General features: G+C 41.7%; 1 protein-coding gene across 1 annotated transcript; it reads left to right on the forward strand.

Annotated features, from left to right (window-relative positions):
• The first annotated feature begins 2,864 nt into the window (after window positions 1-2,864).
• Window positions 2,865-21,941, forward strand: LOC119161464 (dehydrogenase/reductase SDR family member 12). The gene is made up of 9 exons (XM_037413949.2): window positions 2,865-3,058; window positions 3,377-3,510; window positions 4,896-4,978; window positions 5,065-5,163; window positions 6,856-6,937; window positions 11,092-11,153; window positions 14,175-14,373; window positions 19,034-19,171; window positions 21,411-21,941. Exons 1-9 carry the CDS (start codon window positions 3,000-3,002, stop codon window positions 21,524-21,526), a joined length of 972 nt encoding a protein of 323 aa, XP_037269846.1. The 5' UTR covers window positions 2,865-2,999; the 3' UTR covers window positions 21,527-21,941.
• Window positions 21,942-22,258: the final 317 nt, after the last annotated feature.

Consider the following 22,258-nt stretch of genomic DNA (forward strand, 5'->3'; position numbering starts at 1 on the left):
TGTATGTTGAATGTCCGTGCAGAAAGGCAATGGAAGGTCAAATCCTTGAAAAGAAAGAAGCAAACGAGATATTCAAGCTGCTGAACCCCCACCCACAATCAGGGGCGTAGCCGGAAATTTTTTTCTTTTGGGGGGGGGGGAGGGGGAGGAATAGGTATCAGTTTTTCTCTGTGACGTGACTATCGGCCTATCGGCAGTAGTTTGAGTAGATTGTGTACCTGTACATCAAAGTCACGAGACCCCCCCCCCCCCTGCCAATGCATATGCTTGTGAAGGGAATAAGTAAAAGTGCAGTAATCACAGTAAAATGCAGTAAACGACAGGTACAGGGGCCGTTTGGAGCAATAGCCTTTCGTCGTACTATCGAATGGAGTGATGTTCGAAAATGCATCATTGCGACCACCCGCCCAATCGAAGAAGACATTGCTAAATTTTTTATCTCTTTTAAGCGTTGATGGCATAGTACTCGTCGGGGCGAAGTACAAGGAGGGCTGCGCTTACAACGTGGAATGAGAAGTATACGCAGCATGTTTTTGTACATTCATAATTATATTTCAGGTTTGCCTACTTTGCTGAGCGAATTTCTTACTGTCGATGTTTTTGACTGTATGCTTATGAGAGCGATATTTATGTTAAGCTCCATATGTCAAGCAAACCTTGTAACTGTGATAGTTTTTAGTCCATATTTCTTTACTTCACTGCGCGCATCCAAACATGCTTGCAATATGCAACAAGTAATATTTTTCGTAAATTATGCTACTAGTTGGCAACACGATTTCGCATGCGTCATTTTTCGGGCAGACTTTCTCGCAACCTTGGTTGACATTACAGTGGTACTGTGACTTTTAATTGATAGCAATGAAGCACTCCAATCGTAGAGGTTTTATTGTGCAATCTGCGAGGGCAAGAAAATCATTGCTAAGAAATATTCACTTGGGCTCAATCGAAAATGCACCCGGGACCAGACTATACCTACTCACACAGAAATAGCTTCTTCGCTCCGTATATGTGATAAAACAATTAAATACGCGCAAAAGCGCGTAATTTTCGATCTCATTTTTTTTCTTAGCTTTCGTCGCTCTGCTCCCCCCCCCCCCCAAAAAAAAAAAACGATACACTGCGGCAATTAAGGTATCTTCGTTATTTGCAAGCGTGCAGCCATCATTCCCCCTTATGCCAACAGATTCAGAACTCGCAGAATATTTTACCGCGCAGCATAGAAATGCCATGTATACACTGTTCTAACTATACTGCGTGCATTCATGTTTGCAGCACTTCCGCCGGCGCGAACATGAGCAGCCTCGTATCAGACAAAATCTCGAGTGATCGGTTCTCTAGTGATGAAGGAATGAACTCCGGTATTGATCAGAGCGGAGTGCACCATGATCAATTTCTCAGAACTCGTGAGCTCGACGAAAACGGCCAGCGCATGCAACACGAGTTTACTTACGTTGTACTGTGCACAAAATCACGAGACCCCCACCATGCCAATGCATATGCTTGTGAAGGGAATAAGCAGAAGTGAAGTAATCACAGTAAAATACAGTAAGCGTATTCATGCCTGTCGGTTGCCTGTTATTCTGATACGAGTCGGTGGAATTTCAATGCTGACATTAATTACTTCGCGTTAATTCACGTTTGTGGTATGGGATCACAACGCAACAAAGACTACCAGCCTTCGGTTGGTGCGCAGTTAGAAACGCGAGATGTTTCGCGTGCACAACTTTACCGGAACCTGAAGGGAACCTTACTCCGCCTAGTGCAGGAACCCCAGGCGGCCGAAATTTACGGAGCCCTCTACTACGGCGCCTCTCATAATGATTTATGGTGGTTTTCGGGCGTTAAACCCTAACAATTAGGTAATGAGGTTTAACACCCCAAAACAACGATATGGTTATGAGAGACGCCGTACGTGGTGGAGGGCTCCAGAAATTTTGACCATTACAGTATCCTCATGCTGACCACTAGTATACGCTGTAGATACTGCACAAAATATGGGGGTAGGAGCACGGCCACGTCAGAGTAAATCGGCTATCCTGCAGGCAAGAATTCATTGTAACTCAAGTCTACCAGTACCGTTGTACCACTATACATAAGAAAGAAAGGGGTAGGGAAAGGTAAATATAAACTGCAAGAATACGTCGACACAGTTGTGATATTACGAGAATTAAGAAAAATAAATAAACGAATGAGAAAAGAAAGTCTATAACCTTTAAAATATATCTGCGTAGTGCACCTACAAGGCTTACTAGGCTTGAGTGTCTCATTTGGTAACAAATTACAAGAATTGAATATACCTTATATATATATATATAAATATATATATATATATATATATATATATATATATATATATATATATATATATATATATATATATATATATATATATATATATATATTTATATTTATATTTATATATATAAACTGTCATCGCAAACGCGGAACCAGTTTCGCGCCAGTAGACACGGCAGTAATTTTCGTGCTGTCACTTCCGTGCTTTTCATATTATTCCGTTCTGGGGCATGACGCTCAGAAAACCATCAAAAACTGAACTGTTAGTGGTGCTTTAACTCCAATCTGAAAAGCAATATGTCTTAATTAACCGTACACAGCTTCTTGTATGATGCGGCCGGCACGCGTCTCTCGGCATGACGACTGCATTCTATTCCTATTACATTACCACGCGGTAGGCTCACCGTATAAGGCTGCCGAACGTGACATTCTCGAAGAAATGCGGGATATGCGACTCCAACGCAGGTACATCACGCTGTTTGCATTCGCTTCGATGGTCACGTGCCCTCATCCCAGAGACGTTTTGGTCACGTAGCGGTTTCCTATATTAATCTGGCTACCATGAGCCTGGCTCAAAGCCGTCTGCTGTTGGACGGACGGTGGTTCGAAGATATGCATCTCGCGAGACAAGCGTAGTTTGCTGCGTTTCTGCTCTCGTTGTTCAGCATTGACGTATCTTAATCGCAAGTTAATTGCAGTAAACTATGACGTCTTTCTACAGAAACGTATTCTGGTTTGCGAAGGGCATGAAAGAGTACAGCAGGTAAGAAAGCTGCGTGGGCAGACTGCTATGACAACACATGCGCTACGTACTTCGCTGCTCCCCTGACCTTTTCGTAGAAACGCCGCCTTATAGAGTACAATATTTTATCAAAACATGTTTTACGGACAGCGCTTGTACGGCGCATTGGGTTGCGGTTGGGCTTAACAGTCGCGCATTTTGGATGTGCCCGCGTAACTTATTGTACCGTTACCACGTATAGCTTACTCAAGTCTCTCTCTGGACACTGTTATTTGCATGAAAATCATTCGCCGCGTCGAATGAAGCCATCGTCTGTGTGCTTTCGCTTCTAATTTTCAGGAGCGGGTTTCGAGCTGCCTGCCGATCTTTCAACCTCCCCGACTTAGACGTCGATTGTACCGGTAAAGTTTTCATGATTACCGGCGCCACGGGCACGCTTGGAAGGGTTGTTGCTATCCAACTTGCACAGAGAGGTAAGACAAGTTTTTTTTTTGCCTATTTCATTCGCTGTTTACTTACAAAACAAACATGCTGAAGCGAACGTCATTGTGTCAGCTGTGCACGTTCTGTCAAACACAGCTGCTTTGACTAAACATTGACCTACATTAACGAAATGTGCTGTGATGGCAGCTTCTTCATCACACACCTTACTGTGCCAGCGGCAGTCGTGATGCCTACGAATTGTTAACCGGTGCCGCCTCAAGGGTTCTCACAAATTATCCTAAACATCAGCGGAATCAACAGCTAGCTATGATGCCATATAATCTACATTAACATACCATGGCGCGTTGGACAATATTTTCAGATACTAAGTCAACTTTCCTAGAAGTCCACTAAAGAGAGGCGAGAACCAAATAAACTATGACCCAGTTGCAGACATAGCTATTGTGTATAAAAAATTGTATGATACGGGTCTCGTGACAATGCTCCAATAGATACCCAGTCATTGTGGAACTTTATACAATCAGTCAGAAGATATACAGAAGCCATGCCTGTGCATGCTGATCCAGACTTGACAACTGTGGCTTTCTCCAGACACGTTATGTCATGGCTCTCCTTTGCAATTTGGACAGTCTGCAATTTGCACTGGGCTGATCATAACTTTTACCAAGATAGCCATTTCACTATGGAACCAGACTTGACAGTAAGAATTCTACCCCAACAAAAGAGATTACACACAACTTTACTATGCAGCTCAAGACTCGGGGTGCCATATCACATGTCATTAGCTTCATAAGTTCATGATCCTGAATGTCACAGATGTAATGCCCCAGAAATGGTTTAATATCCTCTCTGACTGGACCAGTTATTACATAAAACATATGGCCCCATTATACGCTTCGAGGAAGATACCCCTTTTGGAGCAGATACCAGTATCATAGAACACCGCTGTCAATGTGCTCAGCCAACAATAAGAATGCTTTTGTCGTTTGTAATGGAGAATGACTTCATGTTGAGGCTTTAGAACTAACACCTACACATTGTGACTCGCATATGAGGTGCACGCACAAAATTTGTATAAAAGTGCATAGCTCACTGTACATCAGCATCATCATTCAAACTCCCTGTATCATCTTTCACTGCCCTCCTGCCTTTCTCTCCTAGGCAGAGTAGCAGGTCCTCTAGCAGACCACTTTCCTTTTTTGGCATTAGAGTGTTCTCTATCAAAAGTGTATGTAGAGGTTCATTTTGGTAATACCATCTGTCCAAGTTATATTCACTCTCCTCTAAAAACTTTTAGTGCAGGTACCATGAGAACATACGACATTGTAGCAAATGCCAACTGTTATACGACGCTATCGTTGCCTATTAAATTTGGCATATATGCATGTGACTAAACTGTTTCTTTTTCAAACAGGTGGCACAGTGCACCTTGTCTGCAAAGATGAAGAGAAGGCAGAAGCTTTGAAGACAACAATCGCTGACATAACGGAAAATGGGGTATGCATTTGCTGGCAGAAAATATTTAGCATGCATTGTAGACTGTTCTGAAGTATTGATAAGGCATTACCATATTATTTTTGCAGGAATCTGCTGTTGTGCACATCTTGGATATGTCTCGTCCCCAGGATGTCCTCAATTTTGCCAAGAAATTTAATTTAAAATATGGAATCTTGCATGTATTGGTAAGAAATATGCATTGCTTGTCATTTTATTTAGCAACAGCATTGTGTCATTCCAGTTAATGTTTTACTCAATATAAACGTAGCAAGAAGCAAGTGTACATGTGTGTGTAACTTCAATTTCTGTTGAAACATCTTGCATTAAAGCATGAACATAATCATCAACCGATCAAACGAGAGACTGCACAGCTTTAGAAATGGAAAGTTACCTTAAGGCTTATTCACAAGATGAATTAGTAATCCTCTTTACAGAATGAATAAGTAGTCTCCTTAGTTTAGTAGAGCGAAAATTTAATATTTTGCTCATAATTTCAGTCACATAATGTTATGCATTTAAAAGTTTTGCTGGCAAGAAACTCTCATCATTTCATGACAAGAGACTCGTTATGAGCACTATTTGCATGCTCATCAGGCACTCTTAAATAGAGAATTTAAAAAAAAAATAAACCTCATTATGACCTTCCAGTATGAAAGCTTCACTTTTGTTTGCCTTAACATGATTAGACAAATTCCGCTCAACCTAATCTCAGACTCCTATGAATAACTCAGAAAATGTAGATTTATCAGCACTGAGTTGAAATAAATTATATAAAAAGAGTGACGCAGCACTACTTGCACTTAAGCTACTTTGACAGCCAACTACAAGCAGACTCAAACTTCTCATTTCTCTTGTCTTGATTGCAGCTATGTACGCCACACTTGCAGAGCGAATTCTGAAAACAGGGTTCTAATTAAATGTTTCCTACAGGGATCTTCCAATATTTCATGAACAACATCAAATGTCATGCTCAGATTTGGTGCGGCAGTGTTTAATGGAAATGATAAGCATAAAATTGAAGTGAGAGCTAGAACACACCTAATAGATTTTGTAATTTTTATTGATGTTGTGAAATCCCCCTGACAGTTTTTACTTGATCAGTTATGTACTAAGATATTTTTGTGTGTTTATGTGATAACAAACTTCAAATTTTAAGTTTACTGGCAGAAAAATATGAAGCAGATTAAACGAAGGGCTAAATCTCAGTTTTTAAATTTTAAAACATTAGTGCAGTGCCTTCATCAATATGATGTCATTTATTTCTAGCTATATTTGCAAGTCTGGGCTTTTTTTTTGTAAATAAAAATATTAATTTTACCTTTTTTAGTTGAGTCTCTGGCTTCTTTGATTTCGCTGTAACTCTTGTTTTCCAATTAAATAATAACTAATCCTGAGTAAACGCTATCTGAATCTTATGAAGGCCAAGTGTGAGAACTACAACATTTTTTTGTGGTTTATGAATATTCATTCTACCTAATGTTAAGACCGGTGTTTCTGGTATTTCAAAAATATAATTCGACAATCTAGCGTGACTTTACGCTTTCCTTTATTATCCCTTCATGTTCTATATATTTCTAACCCATCTGCTTCACGCAGCATTATTCAGAGTGGTTAATTTCAATATCCTCGCCAATATACAGCACCGTGATTATTTGCTGCCTGTAGTATTTGCCATCTGAGTCGGGCAGTAATGCTTTTTGACAAGGTTGTTTACGTGCTTTGCACTGCAATTAGAGGTTGACGAAGAAATAAGGTCGTGGTCACGCAAAGTAGTGAGCAGAAAGCAGTGATGTGCAATTTCTTAGCCGATTGGTGTGTATAAATGCGTACTGTTTGTTAAATTTCGCCCTTACTTCACCTTGTACAACCCAACACAGGTTAATTGCGCTTCGACAATGACACAGAACCGAGAAATCGGGGAGGACGGGCTTGAAAAAACCTTCGCCACGAACACACTTGGTAAGTATTCAAATGCTGCCATTTTCTCCTTTGGCAACCTATGTTTGTGCACTGTAATCTTCAGTGCAATAATAACGGTTACCACTGTTATCAAAATATACATTGTGTCGTTCTGGACTTCTTCTGGGCAAGATGTTAGGGTATAAATTGACAGACAAGGTAATGTTTACTTTAGGTTTTAGTAGTGAAAAATTGCACACATCCTGAAGACGAGCACGATTGAGTGCTCACTGTTACATTTTAATCCACCTCTTGGCTGCTTTCCTTTCAGGGTGCAATGCAGTAATGATCACATCCTTATGCTTAGCCCTAGGTGGTGAAAATTAGTCGCTGTAATACTTGCTATTAGGTTGTTCTTTTATACGTGAAACTGCAGATTTCTGTTTTTTTGCTGCTCTTCATTCTTTAGGTCGGCATATGCTGATGTGTTGTGGGTTGTCGCACATGTTTGAAAATTGTAGACAGAAAAAAAAAAAGTGCACTTAAATTGAAGATATTCACAAGTGGTTGCCAAAATAAAAGCTGCTGATGGATGGAAAGTGATATCATGTAAAAATTCAGTGCATAAAGGAGCAGGCCTTGGAGAACAGAACCTGTTTCTAATCATTTCAACTGAAGTGAAGTTGTGCATGGCTAATATGAGCCCAGGTTTGGTCACTCGGTGGCTTTGGTGGACTGCGAAGCTGAATTGCAGAGGGAGCTTAAAGCAGCCCTTTAGGCAGTCTTAGAAAGAGTCGGCATTGCATATACTATGGCATTTGTTTTGTACTTGATGCAGGTGTGTTTTTTCTTCGTGTTTGTTCTTTTTGCTGAACTTTTTTGAAGCACTATAATTTTATACATACCTGAAGCAAAATTTTAAGGTGCTTTGTTGGCTGAAACGTTTTATCAATTCTTTGATCAGAGCAATATTTTCCTCTTGAGGTATCACTGAACAGCAGCTATCTGAGCCATCTTTTGTTTTTGTTTGCTAAACTTGAAAAAAGACATTATTGGTGGAAAGCGCTGCACAGTATTTACTTTTTTCGTAGCCACGTAAGATGGATATATATATATATATATATATATATATATATATATATATATATATATATATATATATATATATATATATATATATATATATATATATATTGCTTGAGATTTTCTTTTTTTTGATGCCATCTTGTGGGACACATATGCCTGAGTGTTTAGAACCAGAATAATTCAGGTTGGCTATGGTATGCTATACCAAATGTTCATCATCTTAATTTGGAAAGAGATTTGTTTGTAGTGTTGATTTTGTTCAACTTTGCATTTCAGTATATAGTATGTAAGTAAATGTCTAAATGCTTCACCAAATTTTTCATTTTGGAAGGTGACCATGTATTCACATTACAGGGTAAATTATCTAGCGCATAGGCACATATGCAGGTTCCTGTATCAACGAGTTATTGGGGGGTCACCATATCATGACAGCAGCATCTCTACACACGCACGTCTCATACTGCCTTTTGTGTCCATCTCGAACCAAAAGAAAGCTCTCTTACGCAAACTGCATGATTCATTCAATGTGAAACGTCAATTTCAAATTATAACTGCTCTAAGCGAAGCCAAGTGCAGTTGCAGGCTGTTCTCAAGTAGTGCTCTTTGTTGTCGTTTCAATTGTGGCAAATAAGATTTAAAGGAACACTGACATCAAATTTACTCATGTCAAGATTTTTGCATCAACGAGTAGCTATCAACCCTCTAGTAGCAATTTGCGACCTAAATTGCATGTGAAGTACGAATGAATATCTGTACTATTTATTAATATATCCACTATCGAAAGTGGTTCAAAATGGGTCGAAAGCCTGCCAAATTGTAGTGCTGTCAGCGCTACCTCGAGGCCATGTCGAGGACCCTGCACAGCTGATGCTGCTTTCACAAAAAATGGTGACGTCACACACACTGGCATTTCGTCTGCTAGGAGCGCACGTGCAGTCAGTCCAGCTGTCTCTCTGATGATGTAGACTAAAGCGCTCCCAATGCATTTTCCGCCAGCTAGGTTAAGTAGTGCCAACTCGTTCTTCCCATCTACCTTTGAAAAAGGGCCTCCTACTGCCAGTGAAACCCAACTCGTTCGCCAACGCAGGATTTACCCTGTAGCAGCTCGGTGCAAAGTGAAGCGAGCAAATGCGGCTCTTAGGCATCCAGTCCCTCTGTACATCCGCGCGTACAAGGTCAACCCACTGGCTGCGTTGAGGTTCGTGGCTTATAAAGGCATGAAGTTCTACGCAATTTTTGCTTTTTCCACACCTCGACGTGCAGGTTCTCACTGCCCAGTGGTTCCCCAACATTCGGGCACGTATTGTCACTCTGAATGATCATACTCACGCTGTGGATTGATTTGTGGGGTTTAACGTCCCAAAACCACCATATGATTATGAGAGACGCCGTAGTGGAGGGCTCCGGAAATTTTGACCACCTGGGGTTTTTTAACGTGCACCCAAATCTGAGCACACGGGCCTACAACATTTCCGCCTCCATCGGAAATGCAGCCGCCGCAGCCGGGATTCGAACCCGCGATTTCCCGATTTCCCTGTGTTTGGCTATTGCCAAATAACAAGAAGGGAGGGGGGGGCAATATAAGACATTCATTTGATATGCTTTTTTACAAGGTTCAAGGGCATAGTATTTTTCTATTGTGTTAAAACAACTATTCGGCTTTCATACGTAGCTAACAGACAACTTCTCCATATTTCCAATTCCCAATTATGTTTTATGCTCCTCAAACCAGACTATTAGCCTGATCGATCTGTCTGCCTTTGATCCATTGTTTTCTCTCTCTCTCTGTGTAATTCTAAGAGCTTCTTTTTCACGTTTTCTAGAAGGTGAGAAATGTGAGACATATAACAACACTGCGTGTTATTTTCTTGCTTGTTTAAATGCATATTGTTTTCTTTCTCAATTTGGGCCCTTTGAGGTACATGGTTGGCTCCTGTCATGCCTCGTTTTGGGCCTCTTCTATCAAACAAAATTTGTCTAGCAGCAGGATTTCTACCATAGTCCCATGGTACAGGAATACGAATTATCTGCCCATTAGGCCAAAGTTGCATTAAAAAAAAATTTCACTTGATAGAAAAAAAAAGGACTGGTTCACATGGAGTGCTGAAGGTCTAATGTACGTGAAAAGTAAATGCAGACACACATTTGTCTAATGAGTACAATCATTTTTGAAATATTGAGTTGTACAGCTTAGTTGGTTCAACATCTTGTGAAGGGGGTGCAAAAACTGATAGGAAAAAAGTAAACAGGGCAGAAAAGACATTCACTGGCATCTGATTTTATTACAAGAATGCTTTCCACCATGAAAGCACATGTGCAAGTGCTGTCTCAGTAACACGATCTTCACTCTAAAAGAGCACATAAATATTACCATGCCTCAGGGCAGTGCAAGAATAAAGCTATAAAGATAGTAAGCTTGGAAGTGGGCTGCTTTTAAGATCCCCTTTGCAAGATATTCGTTCTGCCTTTTGCTCATGCGATGTGTACATGCTGTGCATACATGTCACGGTTCTTCAGAATTTATTTTAGGTTCCCAGCATGGTTTTGACATGTCTTACATTCTCAGATCCTCTGGAGACCAATTCGAGATGAACATTTGTTCTATGAAGTGCAACCGAAAACTTTCCGCAGGCTTCAGGTAGACTCGAATATTTGCGCAGATTTCTGATCTTCGAAAAAGGAGAAGGCTGCGCTTGCTTGGGATTTTTAGGTATATGTGCATTAGGTGCATATATTCCATATTAGGGCGGTGTTGTGTATGAAGCGAGGCAGCGCCTTTTAGAATATGTTATGATGTACTGCACGTGTGCATGCTATAGTTGCTCCAAAAGTGCACATGTGTTGGCAAGAGCAGTTTTAGAATGACGGGCATATTCCTGTTTCCTCATTGAAACAAGCCATTAGGATTATTTGTTTCTCTTTGATATTTTTACACTTTCCAATGCATACTTACTCATACTTCTTTATGTGGTGTGACATTTGAAATGAGGTGTTACCTGGCAGTTAGCCATGTGTTAATTCATTTTGTGCTTGCTGAGTTAGTAAAATCTAATCTTCTCAGTCCTCGTCATTCCTGCAACCATGTAGTACTTCTCATTGATTCTTGTCACATGATTATTATTCTGCAGGTGTCCACATCCTGATTACCAACCTGATTCCTATGTTGAACCGGAGCTGTGAGCCACGTGTGGTGAGTTCAGGCAATATTTTTTTTGTTTCTTACTCCATCCTTAGCCATGGATTAGCAGTATTAGTTTTACATTGCAGAGTTATATGTGGGCTGTGAGTGAAGCTTGGAGTTAACTCCAAATGCCGAAAAAGACCTGCCATTTCAAAAAAAAATTTGGTTTAATGATAGAAAGATTGAATTAAAATCTTACTTTTTTAGCAATATGAAGCCATGTCTTCACATTTCTTACACCTGATCCAATAATAGGTATGTGAAACAGGCTAGTAAAGGAAATGAAAATGTTCATAAGGTTTTCCATTTTTAATGAGAGGGTTGAGGGAAATGGTTATATGTCCAGATGGTAGCAAAAAAAAATAAGCTATGCGAAGTAGACGCTAAGTGCCTCTTAGAAGTGTGGCAGCTTGGGCTAGTTGGTATGGCATGACGATAGTTATAGCGCGAGAACAAAACGACGACACAGAGACACCCTTGGCACCCTTGGCATTAAAACTGCCAACGGTGTTCTTTTTAAGAAAGCTCGTCTTCTTCGCCGGAGAAAATAATGAGTGAGTTTACCTGAAAATCGCTGTATTGTGGTCTGCAAAGTTAAAAGCTTGAAGGTCGAGGACACAAGAGAAATGAACACATAGTATTAGTGCTAGACTACCAACTAAGCTTTATTTAGTAAAAGTGCTTTTCATATAGTGCCGCTTGTCGCCACTGACAAGATGGCTCATGCTCGGAAGTAGCCACTTACGGCAATAATTGTGACTACTATCCCTAACAGAAACCAGAGTGACAACATAGCCCAATACAGAGAAGTGTATGGCATATTGTTAGATCGCATCGAAAGCAGAAAATTTCTCTGTGTAAACAAGTTGGTGAGACATTTAGCATCTTGTCGTTAAAACACGGCACTGTGCTTTACCCAAATAAGCACAGAAAAACAAGATACTAAGATGACTAGTAAAAATGAAGGCAGGTTAAACATGACAAATGTACCCACTTCGAACTAGCGAAAAAAAATAAGCACAAATGTGCAAAAATGCTCTGCTATATGGAAGTTTGAAGGCCATTACACAAAAGCTAACACTGTCGACTTAAAAAAGTTATAACTCGTACATGGCTTTTCGAGAGAATGATGAATGGTTTGCTAACACGGCTGTCACTAACTTTGTTCATGAAAAACGCCTATATTATTTTTCGTCTTAATGTCTTGATTGCTGTTCTTTAAAAAACTGCTCCTTTGAAAATCTGGTTTGCAACTTCTCTTGAGGTGACGATAGTTATAGCCCAAGAACAGAACGACGACAAAGAGACAAGAAGGACATGAAGAACACGTCTTGTCTCTTTGTTGTCGTTCTGTTTTCGCGCTATAACTATTGTCATGTCATACCAACTAGCCCAAGCTGCCACACTTCTCTTGAGGCAACGGTCTCCCAGGCGCCCTCCTTATTTTTTATGCACATTCAACCTGTGCTCTCATGCCATTCATTAAACCATCGGCCTGTTTCACTAATGCATTTGTGTGCACAGGTGAGTGGGGTTTTATGAGCCATCCGAGACCGGCATGTAGTGAACTTGTTTCTGGGCTTTTTTTTGGCATCCTGTCCACTAGGGAATGTACATTTGACAGCATCTGAGGGTCGGAAAAAACAATATCGACATCATAGTTTCCTGCTACTTTTTTACAGCGAAAGCTGTTATGAGATCACAACTCTTGTCTCGCGCTGTGCCGCAGTTGTCTGCCGCCGTCGCAACTGCTCACACAATTAAGAATCACGTAGCTGCTCACACAATTAAGAATCTCTGCATTTTTCAAACTTTTTATCGCTTTAGTCATTGAGAAACAAATGAAATTGCTAATACAGTCGACTCTCGTTAATTCAAACTCGAAGGGATCTCTTAGTTTCATTTGAATAATCAGAAGTTCTCGGAAAGAAGACTCTGGGTGAGGTGACACCACACATTATGATTAGGCATTGATTTTATCACATGTAAAATTTTTTCAAGTGTTTTTATACCCTAACTGAACGCAATGAACAAAAAGCAGAGGTGTAAGATCTACAAGTTTATTGGCCATTTAGTGCTGATCACACCTTTTAAAGAAATTGTGAATTGCCAACTGCTTCTTTGCTATAGGTATATGCCTTTGGCGCAAAGCTCTCTATAACAGTTGAGAAGCATCATGGTATACCATGCGTGTGCTTCGTTTCAAACATTTGTTTAATAGCAGATACTTTTTTCTTGAAGGCCTGAGGTGCTTATTTTTCATTTTTAGACTGTTAGCTTGTATAAGCACACAAATTTTTAATTAGTAGTGGGAAAGTAGCAGATATTTTCTGGTATGGAACTGCAAAAAGTATGAATCAACTGAATGATGGAGTCTGAATTCAGATGCTTTTAAATACATCGAAAGAATAAAGGGCCAACCGAAAAATTGAATTTTATTTGAATAAACCAAAAGTATGAATTATCAGAGTTTGAATTATCGAGAGTCTACTGTATATATGCTAGTGGTATATTGGTTTTACTTGTTAGAGAGACTAAAAATTTACTGTTAACTAGCATGCACGACTATAGTGTCAATTTACTGTTTATTCTAGTGTGCCTGGGGTCCTCTTTCAACTTTTAAATTCTTTAAACATTGTATTAGGGCAGCCTCAATCTAGGCCAGCACAGCTGAAATTTATTACAAGGATATTGCTGGCCTCTTGTGGGAGGCTTTAGGCAGGAGTCATTCAAGAACTTATTGGTCATTTGTAAAAACTAACATAAAGGGCAAGTATTTGAATTAAAGGGCAGCGAATAACACAAATAAAAGTCGCCTAATCTATGGTATGAGAAACATAACATTAAGAAACAAAACAAAAAAGGCTACTATTGCATAACTTAGCTGCAAAAAAAGAGAGAGAGGAAAATAATAATGAGTGTGGTTTAGTTATTTGATAGCTAAGGTGTTGTGATTTGGAACCCTTCTTGTTCTTGACATGTAGTCCTGTTTATTGCCATCACAGTCTGTGCAATGCACAATCTGTACAGGTGCTGGTCACCTGTGGTACCCTACTGATGCAGCGGCTGGACCCTGTGGACCTTCAGTTTGAGTGCATGTTCCCCTTCAATGGGTTGACAGCCTTCACACAGACCAAGCGGCACCAGGCTGTGTTGGTGGAACACTATGCCGAGTCTTTCCCAGGCATCCACTTCTCAGCCATGCATCCTGGCTGGCTTGAACCCAAAGGTGTGCACTTAATCAACCCTAGCAGATTTTTTTTTTGTATAGTAGTTTTTGACCTCTCTCTCTTTCTTTCTTTTCTGCCTAAAATTCCCATGTATGTATAATTTAAATCCCCATGTGTATATTTAATTTAGTGTTCTTAAAAACTACAGTCATATATTTTTCTTCAAACCTGTTGAGGGCCAGTCTACGAGAACAAACCTTGACCCACTAAAAACAAATACAGCCACTACAGGCCCATCTTCATAATCACAAAAATAATTTATTATATATATGCTTTCTTATTTGAAGCACTATGTAATAAAATTGTCGAAATATCTTTATAAGAAAATTTGCTGGTTCATATCTTATCTACGGTCTTCCAATGCAAGAGCTAAGGCAAATTATCTGCATTGATACTGAGAAATTGATCAAACTATAGCTAGTGACCAGATAATTACACCTAATTTGCTCTACTCCCTACCACTGTGGCTTATGTAATAGTTTTTTGTTATCAGAGAGAGGGTTACCTGAACAAATAGCATCACTTACGGAAACTGCAGGGATGCTCGCACCTCTTTATGAAGTGCTTCCATTGCATAGCGTGCTTGTGTAAAAGCATGTTATATATTCATATGGATTGTGGTGTACACGTATCCCGAAGGAGTACGGCCACCAGCGTGGGTCCGGTCTTAGCGAGCCGCAGGGCACGCGTTAACCGTCGCCGTGGCGGGAAACACGATACTGCTCAAGTCGCAACACTTTATTGTGGCAACACCAAACGCAGTACAGCCCGTTGCAAAAAGGCGCGGCGGGAAAGCAAGTAGGCTTATCCACGCCACGGGCACAAAGTACTACACAGGGTGCCACGAGCACGTCTCCGCGGTAAAGGTAATCCACGGAGACACCGGGACAAAGGGGGCCCGGTTGCTCGAGCGAGGGCAAAGGCGCTCGCGTTGGCTTCGAAGGGAGACGGGTCGGCGTAGCTAGGCCACGCACTAGGACACCGTACTGCCCTTCGGCCGTGAGTACGCAGCGGGGCAACAAAAGGTGAGCGTTCGCATCGGGCGCGAGGCGCCGTCAGCGAAGTCCGACGAGCCCCGAGCGACGGGACTCGACGGACGGAAAAGAATGCGTGGCTCACCGTTTGAAGTCCCGGACTGTACTCCCCGCTCCCGACGCAGCGCGCGAAAACCTCTCGGGAGGCTCCCCGCGCGGCGCCACAGTCAACATCCGCTACCGGGTGAGGGAGTTAAACGTCACTCCGCCCTTCCCAGCGCGGCAGACAGCAAAGGAGAGCAGACATGTCGGGACATGAGAATGGCAGAAAGGCGGGAAAGCCCGCGCAAAGGCAGCGGGCCAGCCTCAATTCCCACATCCCCCTCTCCTAAACTTGTCCTTTACCGGTCTGCAAAAGGCAGCCGGACGTCACCCATGCAGTTAAAATGACACTGCTATGAGCGGTAGCTAACCTCAGTCCAGCCCTGCTACTGCTGCTTAAAAGAAATATGATTACAAAGGAGAAACAAAAACATAAATAACAAAATAAACACACGACACTGTACAAATACTGCAGAAGGGAGCACAGAAACGTGGCACTAGTGTTCGTGGTGCTGAAGGGGGATAGCGTCCACTGCACGGAGGGGCGGAAAGGCGTGACAGTGTCCGCTGGGTGCGATGCCCGAGTGCGAGGTCACAGGTACCGGAAGGGGGCTCACTGATGGCTCGTTGCTGGTCTTGTTAAGCAGCGAGTCCGACGAACGCTGCCTCGGCTGTGCTTCGGAGGCCCCGCATTTCTGGCTCGATGATGAAGCTGGAACGTTGCGCGAAGCCGGGCCTCTCCAGTGCTCAGGGAGGCCGACCCAAATTGGCTGCGAATGGCGTTGGCCGGCAGCATATAGCTGCTTTCAGCTGGCCTCGCGCAGGAGCCATGGTGGTAAAGGCAGCGGGGCTTCTTCGACAACGGCCGAGAGCAGAGCACAGCCAGATAGTCTGACGTCAGTGGGTCAATGACCCCCCAGCACCTCCAGCGTCCGCATCGATGGGGGGAAGCCATGACGCACTCTTCGCGGGCTCGCATCGAAGCGTCACGCACCCACACACGCACACACACCGCCGACAGCTGCGCGAGCGTAGGCGCAAAGCGTCCTTCGTCTCTCTCCCCCGGCAAGCACCGACACTCAAGGTCACACACAGCTCCCTTCGCGGTAAACGAAACGAACACGGAAAAAAAAGTAAAAACAGAGCAAAACGACACTCAACATCTGGCGAAAAACATAAAACACAAATAACACTTAATATTAGACAAAAATAAACATAAAATACACATGAACACTTAAAAAAAAAGAAACACTGGAAGCAGACAGGGCGGGGTCAACTCCTTTACGAGAAAAGGCCGTAAAGAAGTTAACCTATACTGAGGCTAGACAGTAAACTGAGGGCCTTCGGTTGCGGAGAAGTCCGCCGTCCGGCGCGAAATCACAAAGGTGACCGCTTCCTCAGATTATACCGGTGCGGGGTCCGAATGCGGTCCGCCGCTCCGGGTGTGCCCGTTGCTTGCGCGAAGTGCCGCTGGGCACTGGCGCAAGCTCGTCAGACCATGACAAAGGGCTTCAGGTCTGCGATGTGGGCACGGCTGAGTTTTCCCAAAGGGGATCTTTCAGCTAGTACGCGCCACGGACGCTCACTGCATCCATCAAAAAGGCGTTGCAAAAAGGCGCGGCGGGAAAGCAAGTAGGCTTATCCACGCCACGGGCACAAAGTACTACACAGGGTGCCACGAGCACGTCTCCGCGGTAAAGGTAATCCACGGAGACACCGGGACAAAGGGGGCCCGGTTGCTCGAGCGAGGGCAAAGGCGCTCGCGTTGGCTTCGAAGGGAGACGGGTCGGCGTAGCTAGGCCACGCACTAGGACACCGTACTGCCCTTCGGCCGTGAGTACGCAGCGGGGCAACAAAAGGTGAGCGTTCGCATCGGGCGCGAGGCGCCGTCAGCGAAGTCCGACGAGCCCCGAGCGACGGGACTCGACGGACGGAAAAGAATGCGTGGCTCACCGTTTGAAGTCCCGGACTGTACTCCCCGCTCCCGACGCAGCGCGCGAAAACCTCTCGGGAGGCTCCCCGCGCGGCGCCACAGTCAACATCCGCTACCGGGTGAGGGAGTTAAACGTCACTCCGCCCTTCCCAGCGCGGCAGACAGCAAAGGAGAGCAGACATGTCGGGACATGAGAATGGCAGAAAGGCGGGAAAGCCCGCGCAAAGGCAGCGGGCCAGCCTCAATTCCCACAGGATGCAGCATTAGTAAAGGAATACAGGTGCCAGATCAGAGCTGTCATCTAGTGTCTCCAGAGAAGTATGAAAATGGTCGATAGTTTATTAGTGCCATTTTTTTTGTTTAAAGAAAAGGACAGCCTTAATGCAAGTTGTTAGTGAAAAGCACTCTTCACTGGCAAAACATAATGGCAATAAATAGCCTTCTTTTTGTTGATTTATACAGATCATGCATGCTCATAAGTACGAGTTGGCATTATATTTGGGTCCGTGTCTTGTGTCTTGTCTTTTTTTTCAGTGATATAACATGTAAAATATTTAGGAAATTATCCCACTAAAAGTGCCTTGAAACACCTCTCTTAAGTAATCATAGAATGACCTCACTATTGGGCTGAGTTGCCTCACAAACCTCCTGCCACAAATATTTACCAAATCCTTAAGGTGTAGGCTTGTGCGAATAGTGAATTTTAGGGTCGAAGTAAATTTGAAGCAAATAGTGATTTTGACCAAATAATTTCAAATCAAATTCAAATAATACGTATCACATATGGAAAAATGGACATATTTGTCATGACCTAACTAATCTGCACAATATTTTTTAGAAAGTGAAACAAGGCCTGTGCACATGCTATTGTTTTGGTTCAAAGGAAGTGAAAACAACTTTGAATAATAGCAAGATTTTGTTTTTAGCACAATGTAAGTGATAATCTCTAAAACATGTTACGTTTTAAAATTTACTATACTTGGAGCATGCAAGCCCATATAACAAGCTAAAACTTTAAACTTAAAAAAATTAGAATCGATGTGAGCTTAATATATTTAACTTTAAAGTGAAGCTTTGGGGAAGTGCCAATTTATTTCTGGATAGGCATTTTCATGGCTTAGCACCCCTTCACCACAGTGGAATTAGTTTTACAGAAGGTTACGTGTGTACTAGTATACATTTGGATACTTGTTTTCACGGCTCAGCATCTCTCCATTGCATCTCTCCATTGTAACCACCTTTCCAGGTGGTTACATGTGGACTAATATAGATTTATTTGTTCACTTCGAACACTTCGAAATTTTCATTAATTTAAATTCGAGGTGAATTCGAATAATGTAATATTCATTCAACAGTTTGCACAAGCCTGTTCAAGTGTGAGTAGAGTTACAGGCAGGTTGGGATTCTTTCTTTGCCTCTGTCTCTACTTATCTATATATTTCTTCTATAACTAAGCGACAGTTCAGGTGGAAAGTCTGAGAGTCTGAGTGGAAAGATTAAGTACCGAAATCCTTTAATTTAAGTTCTTTTCCCAGTTTCTTCGCTCTCTGGGAACAAAATGGATTGCTACTCATAGTGACTACTTTAATAGTCAATTTGGTTATTCACTGAATACTCCTGTGACAAATACAATGAATTGCTGCTACACAGTGGTGAAGGACGCTGTTCCAAAACTGCTGAGAAACGTGTCTGTGCGGTGCCGTTCTGTAGAAGAAGCAGCCGACACAATTTTGTGGCTAGCCATCTCACAGGCGGCTCTCAAGCACTCAAGTGGCATGTTCTTTCAAGGTAGGCAAAGGCATGCTTAGGCCATGATTGTTTGATGTGAACATGGGCGTAGCCCAAGAGTCTGTGTTTAAAAATGTGGAAAATGTATGACAGCCATATGGAGAAAAAAATATTTTTTTTCTTCCAGCCAGCAAAGTAAAGACAGGCTATAATGTGTCTCAATAGCCATCTGCATTTCAAGTGTTATGCTGGCTTTTGTTCTCATTTTTTCGTGCAAATAATAATAATAATAATAATAATAATAATAATAATAATAATCTTTCCAAAGAAGGGACAGGAAATTAGCAGTGCAAAGCAAGATATGATAGCACTTATTATTAGAGGCTGTGCTTGCATTCTTCTGCAGTGCACGAAAGCAATAACTTCTGTGATGTGATTGGCTCAAGTCATTGAGGACAAAACCATAAGTTTTCTTTGCTCAGAAGATGTGTGGGCAGGTGTGCATGCATTTTAAATGCACCACATCACTAAGAAATGAGGAATGTGCACTTTTTCTTGCTGCCCACTGCTATTGTTAACAGTACACATAATCATTCAACGGATAAAATATATTAGGTAAGAGAAGGACTGTGGAGCTTTTGAAGGCTTTTTTAACATTCAAAGCTGCGTAAGAGGTCGACATTGAATGATGACCATGAATAAAAAAAAGATACATTTCTGCTCCCACGCAACAACCTTGTTAACTATGAAGATGATTGAGAAGTCTGGTTATTCACCCTTCAAACTGTAATGCAGGCACCGTGTATGTATATGTGGAAAGTTTCCAGCATTGGAATTGAAGGTCTGCTTGGTTGCCTGTATAAAAATTGATTCAAGATCAAGTTGTGAAGCAAAATCCCTTCCTTTGTAATAATATTTGCATTGTCCTAATTGATTACATATTTAATGTTTTTTTCACATTCGGCTAATTTATTCGACCCAGTGTTTTATTTCATTTCTATTCGCAACAGTGTTGTGTCTCTCTCTGCTCGAACTTGAACATTTTCGACACAGTGAAACGACGGTGTGGATGAAAAGAAATGGGCACATTGTGCTGTGACAAAAATGTTCAAGTGCAGTCACCAACTAGCCCAGACCTTCTATCGTATATTTTTGCGCTCAAAATTTTCCATCTTGTCCACGCAAACTTCATCACGTTCAGCGCAAGGGATGCTGTATATCGCTCCTGGCTGCATTACTTTTGCAAGTTGTGTCTTTTACCTTAACTAGTGAGTGCTTTGGCTTCTGCGCAGCTCCTTCCTCAACATGTCATGGCTCTTCCTTTATACATTGCTTAGCACAGGACTGCACATGTGCCAAATGCTGGATGTGTTTTCTGTGAGATTATGTAATAACACAAACCACATATATGTAGTCACTGTAACAAATATATGCCTTCAAACTCATCATTTCTTTCTTAAATTCTTTTACTTTTATTGAAGTTTTGATGTTTTTATGAAGTTTTGATGGAAGGCCGCCTGGTCGGGAAGTAACATTATAAAAATAATGACACCAACCATAACAAAGAATACAAAAAAAAGTTTTGGCTCCCTTGATGACAGCCTTGTTCATAGTGCCTTTTTATTGTACTTAAACGGCACTACTCACACTGTCATAATAGAGTTTTGTGACTTTTAAAAGTTAAATGCTGGCTGTGATTTCTCCACTGTACAACATTTTTGTTATCACTGGTCCCACACTTTTGAAATGCCCTCTGCTTCCACATGTAGTACATATTTCAGTGCCATATAGTAGTACTATTTGCAAACCTGTATTTGTCGCTGCTTGCATGGGGTATATATGGCAGTCAATGGTCGCAGTATTTGCAGTAACATAGTTTGGTTCAGAAATCGGGAAGCCCTAAATTTTTTTTCCCATCAATTCTTGCTTGCTTGATGAAAGCTAGAAGCAACTTGTACAAACATAAGACCCGACAGAAGTGGCAGTCATGAGAAACGAATTTCCAAGTGTTGCTGTGCATCATAATATTCTTTTTATTTCCTCTAGCCACCGCGTTTTCTTATGTTTGAATAGTACCACTTGATTCACTCTCGAACCACAAGGAGCACATTTCAAGTGACGTTGCAACTCATGTTTCAGCATTAAATAATAGATGCTCGAGAACCACACAGAGAATGCACTTAATATTCCTTTCTTACAATCACCACTCTGTTGCAGACATAATAGTCTGGAGGCATTGCCCCCAAAGAGTGCGTTTGATGGTTATATGTGTCGTATGCTTGAACTCCTGGTATTTCAGATAGGAAGACAACTTGCCCACACATTCCCTTTGGCAAGACGAAGACAAGCCTGGATGACGAAAAGTTCTTTATGAGGAACTTGGAGGACTTTGTTAACAAGCTGGCGCTCTCATAGCCACTATTCCATAAGCAGCAGCAAAAAGCGATACGCCTCTGAGCGCTTTGGCAGCTTTGATGCCAGTCTTACTTAGCCACACTATCATGTACTCAAGGATGCCTCTGGCTAGAGTCTGTTGCAGAATGCTTCTACATATGTGCAGTTTTCATGTCCCAAAAGTCCATGTACCTGGTGTAATGTGTTGAAATTTTTATGCATTTTGTGCAAGTTTTCATTGCTTTCAGAGCTGCTTGTCCATGCAATTTCCCTGATCGTTGTCTGTATTCAAGAGGTAAAACTACATATGTAATCCAAGAAAAAAACATTTTATAATTCCTCATGGAAGCAGTCAAAGTGATAGCAAATATGCCAGTGTTTCCACCTGTTGTACACTTGTATGCAAAAAATATTTTGTTTATATAATTTCATATACTTTTTTCCCCTCTATGCAGTTCTGCTAAAAATGAGCTGCTGTGTTCATATTATTCTATAAAAGTATTGTACTCAGAACTGTTCAGTGAGTATATCAAGATGCTACGTGAGCAGCTACTTTAATCACAGCTGTGTTCAATATCTTTCTTTAAAACAGCAAATTATTTGAATGCTCAGAGTATTTATAGACGTATTTATGTACTGGTGACAAAGCCCACTATTTGTGATGTTACGTTTGCATAGGCTACAGTTTGAATGTGTCGAAGTCAGTGGGTGCATGTTGATGCCCACAAATGAGCTGCTGCTATGTGTATGATT

The sequence above is a fragment of the Rhipicephalus microplus genome, chromosome X (genome assembly GCF_043290135.1).
Source record: "Rhipicephalus microplus isolate Deutch F79 chromosome X, USDA_Rmic, whole genome shotgun sequence".
Taxonomy (NCBI): Eukaryota; Metazoa; Arthropoda; class Arachnida; order Ixodida; family Ixodidae; genus Rhipicephalus; species Rhipicephalus microplus.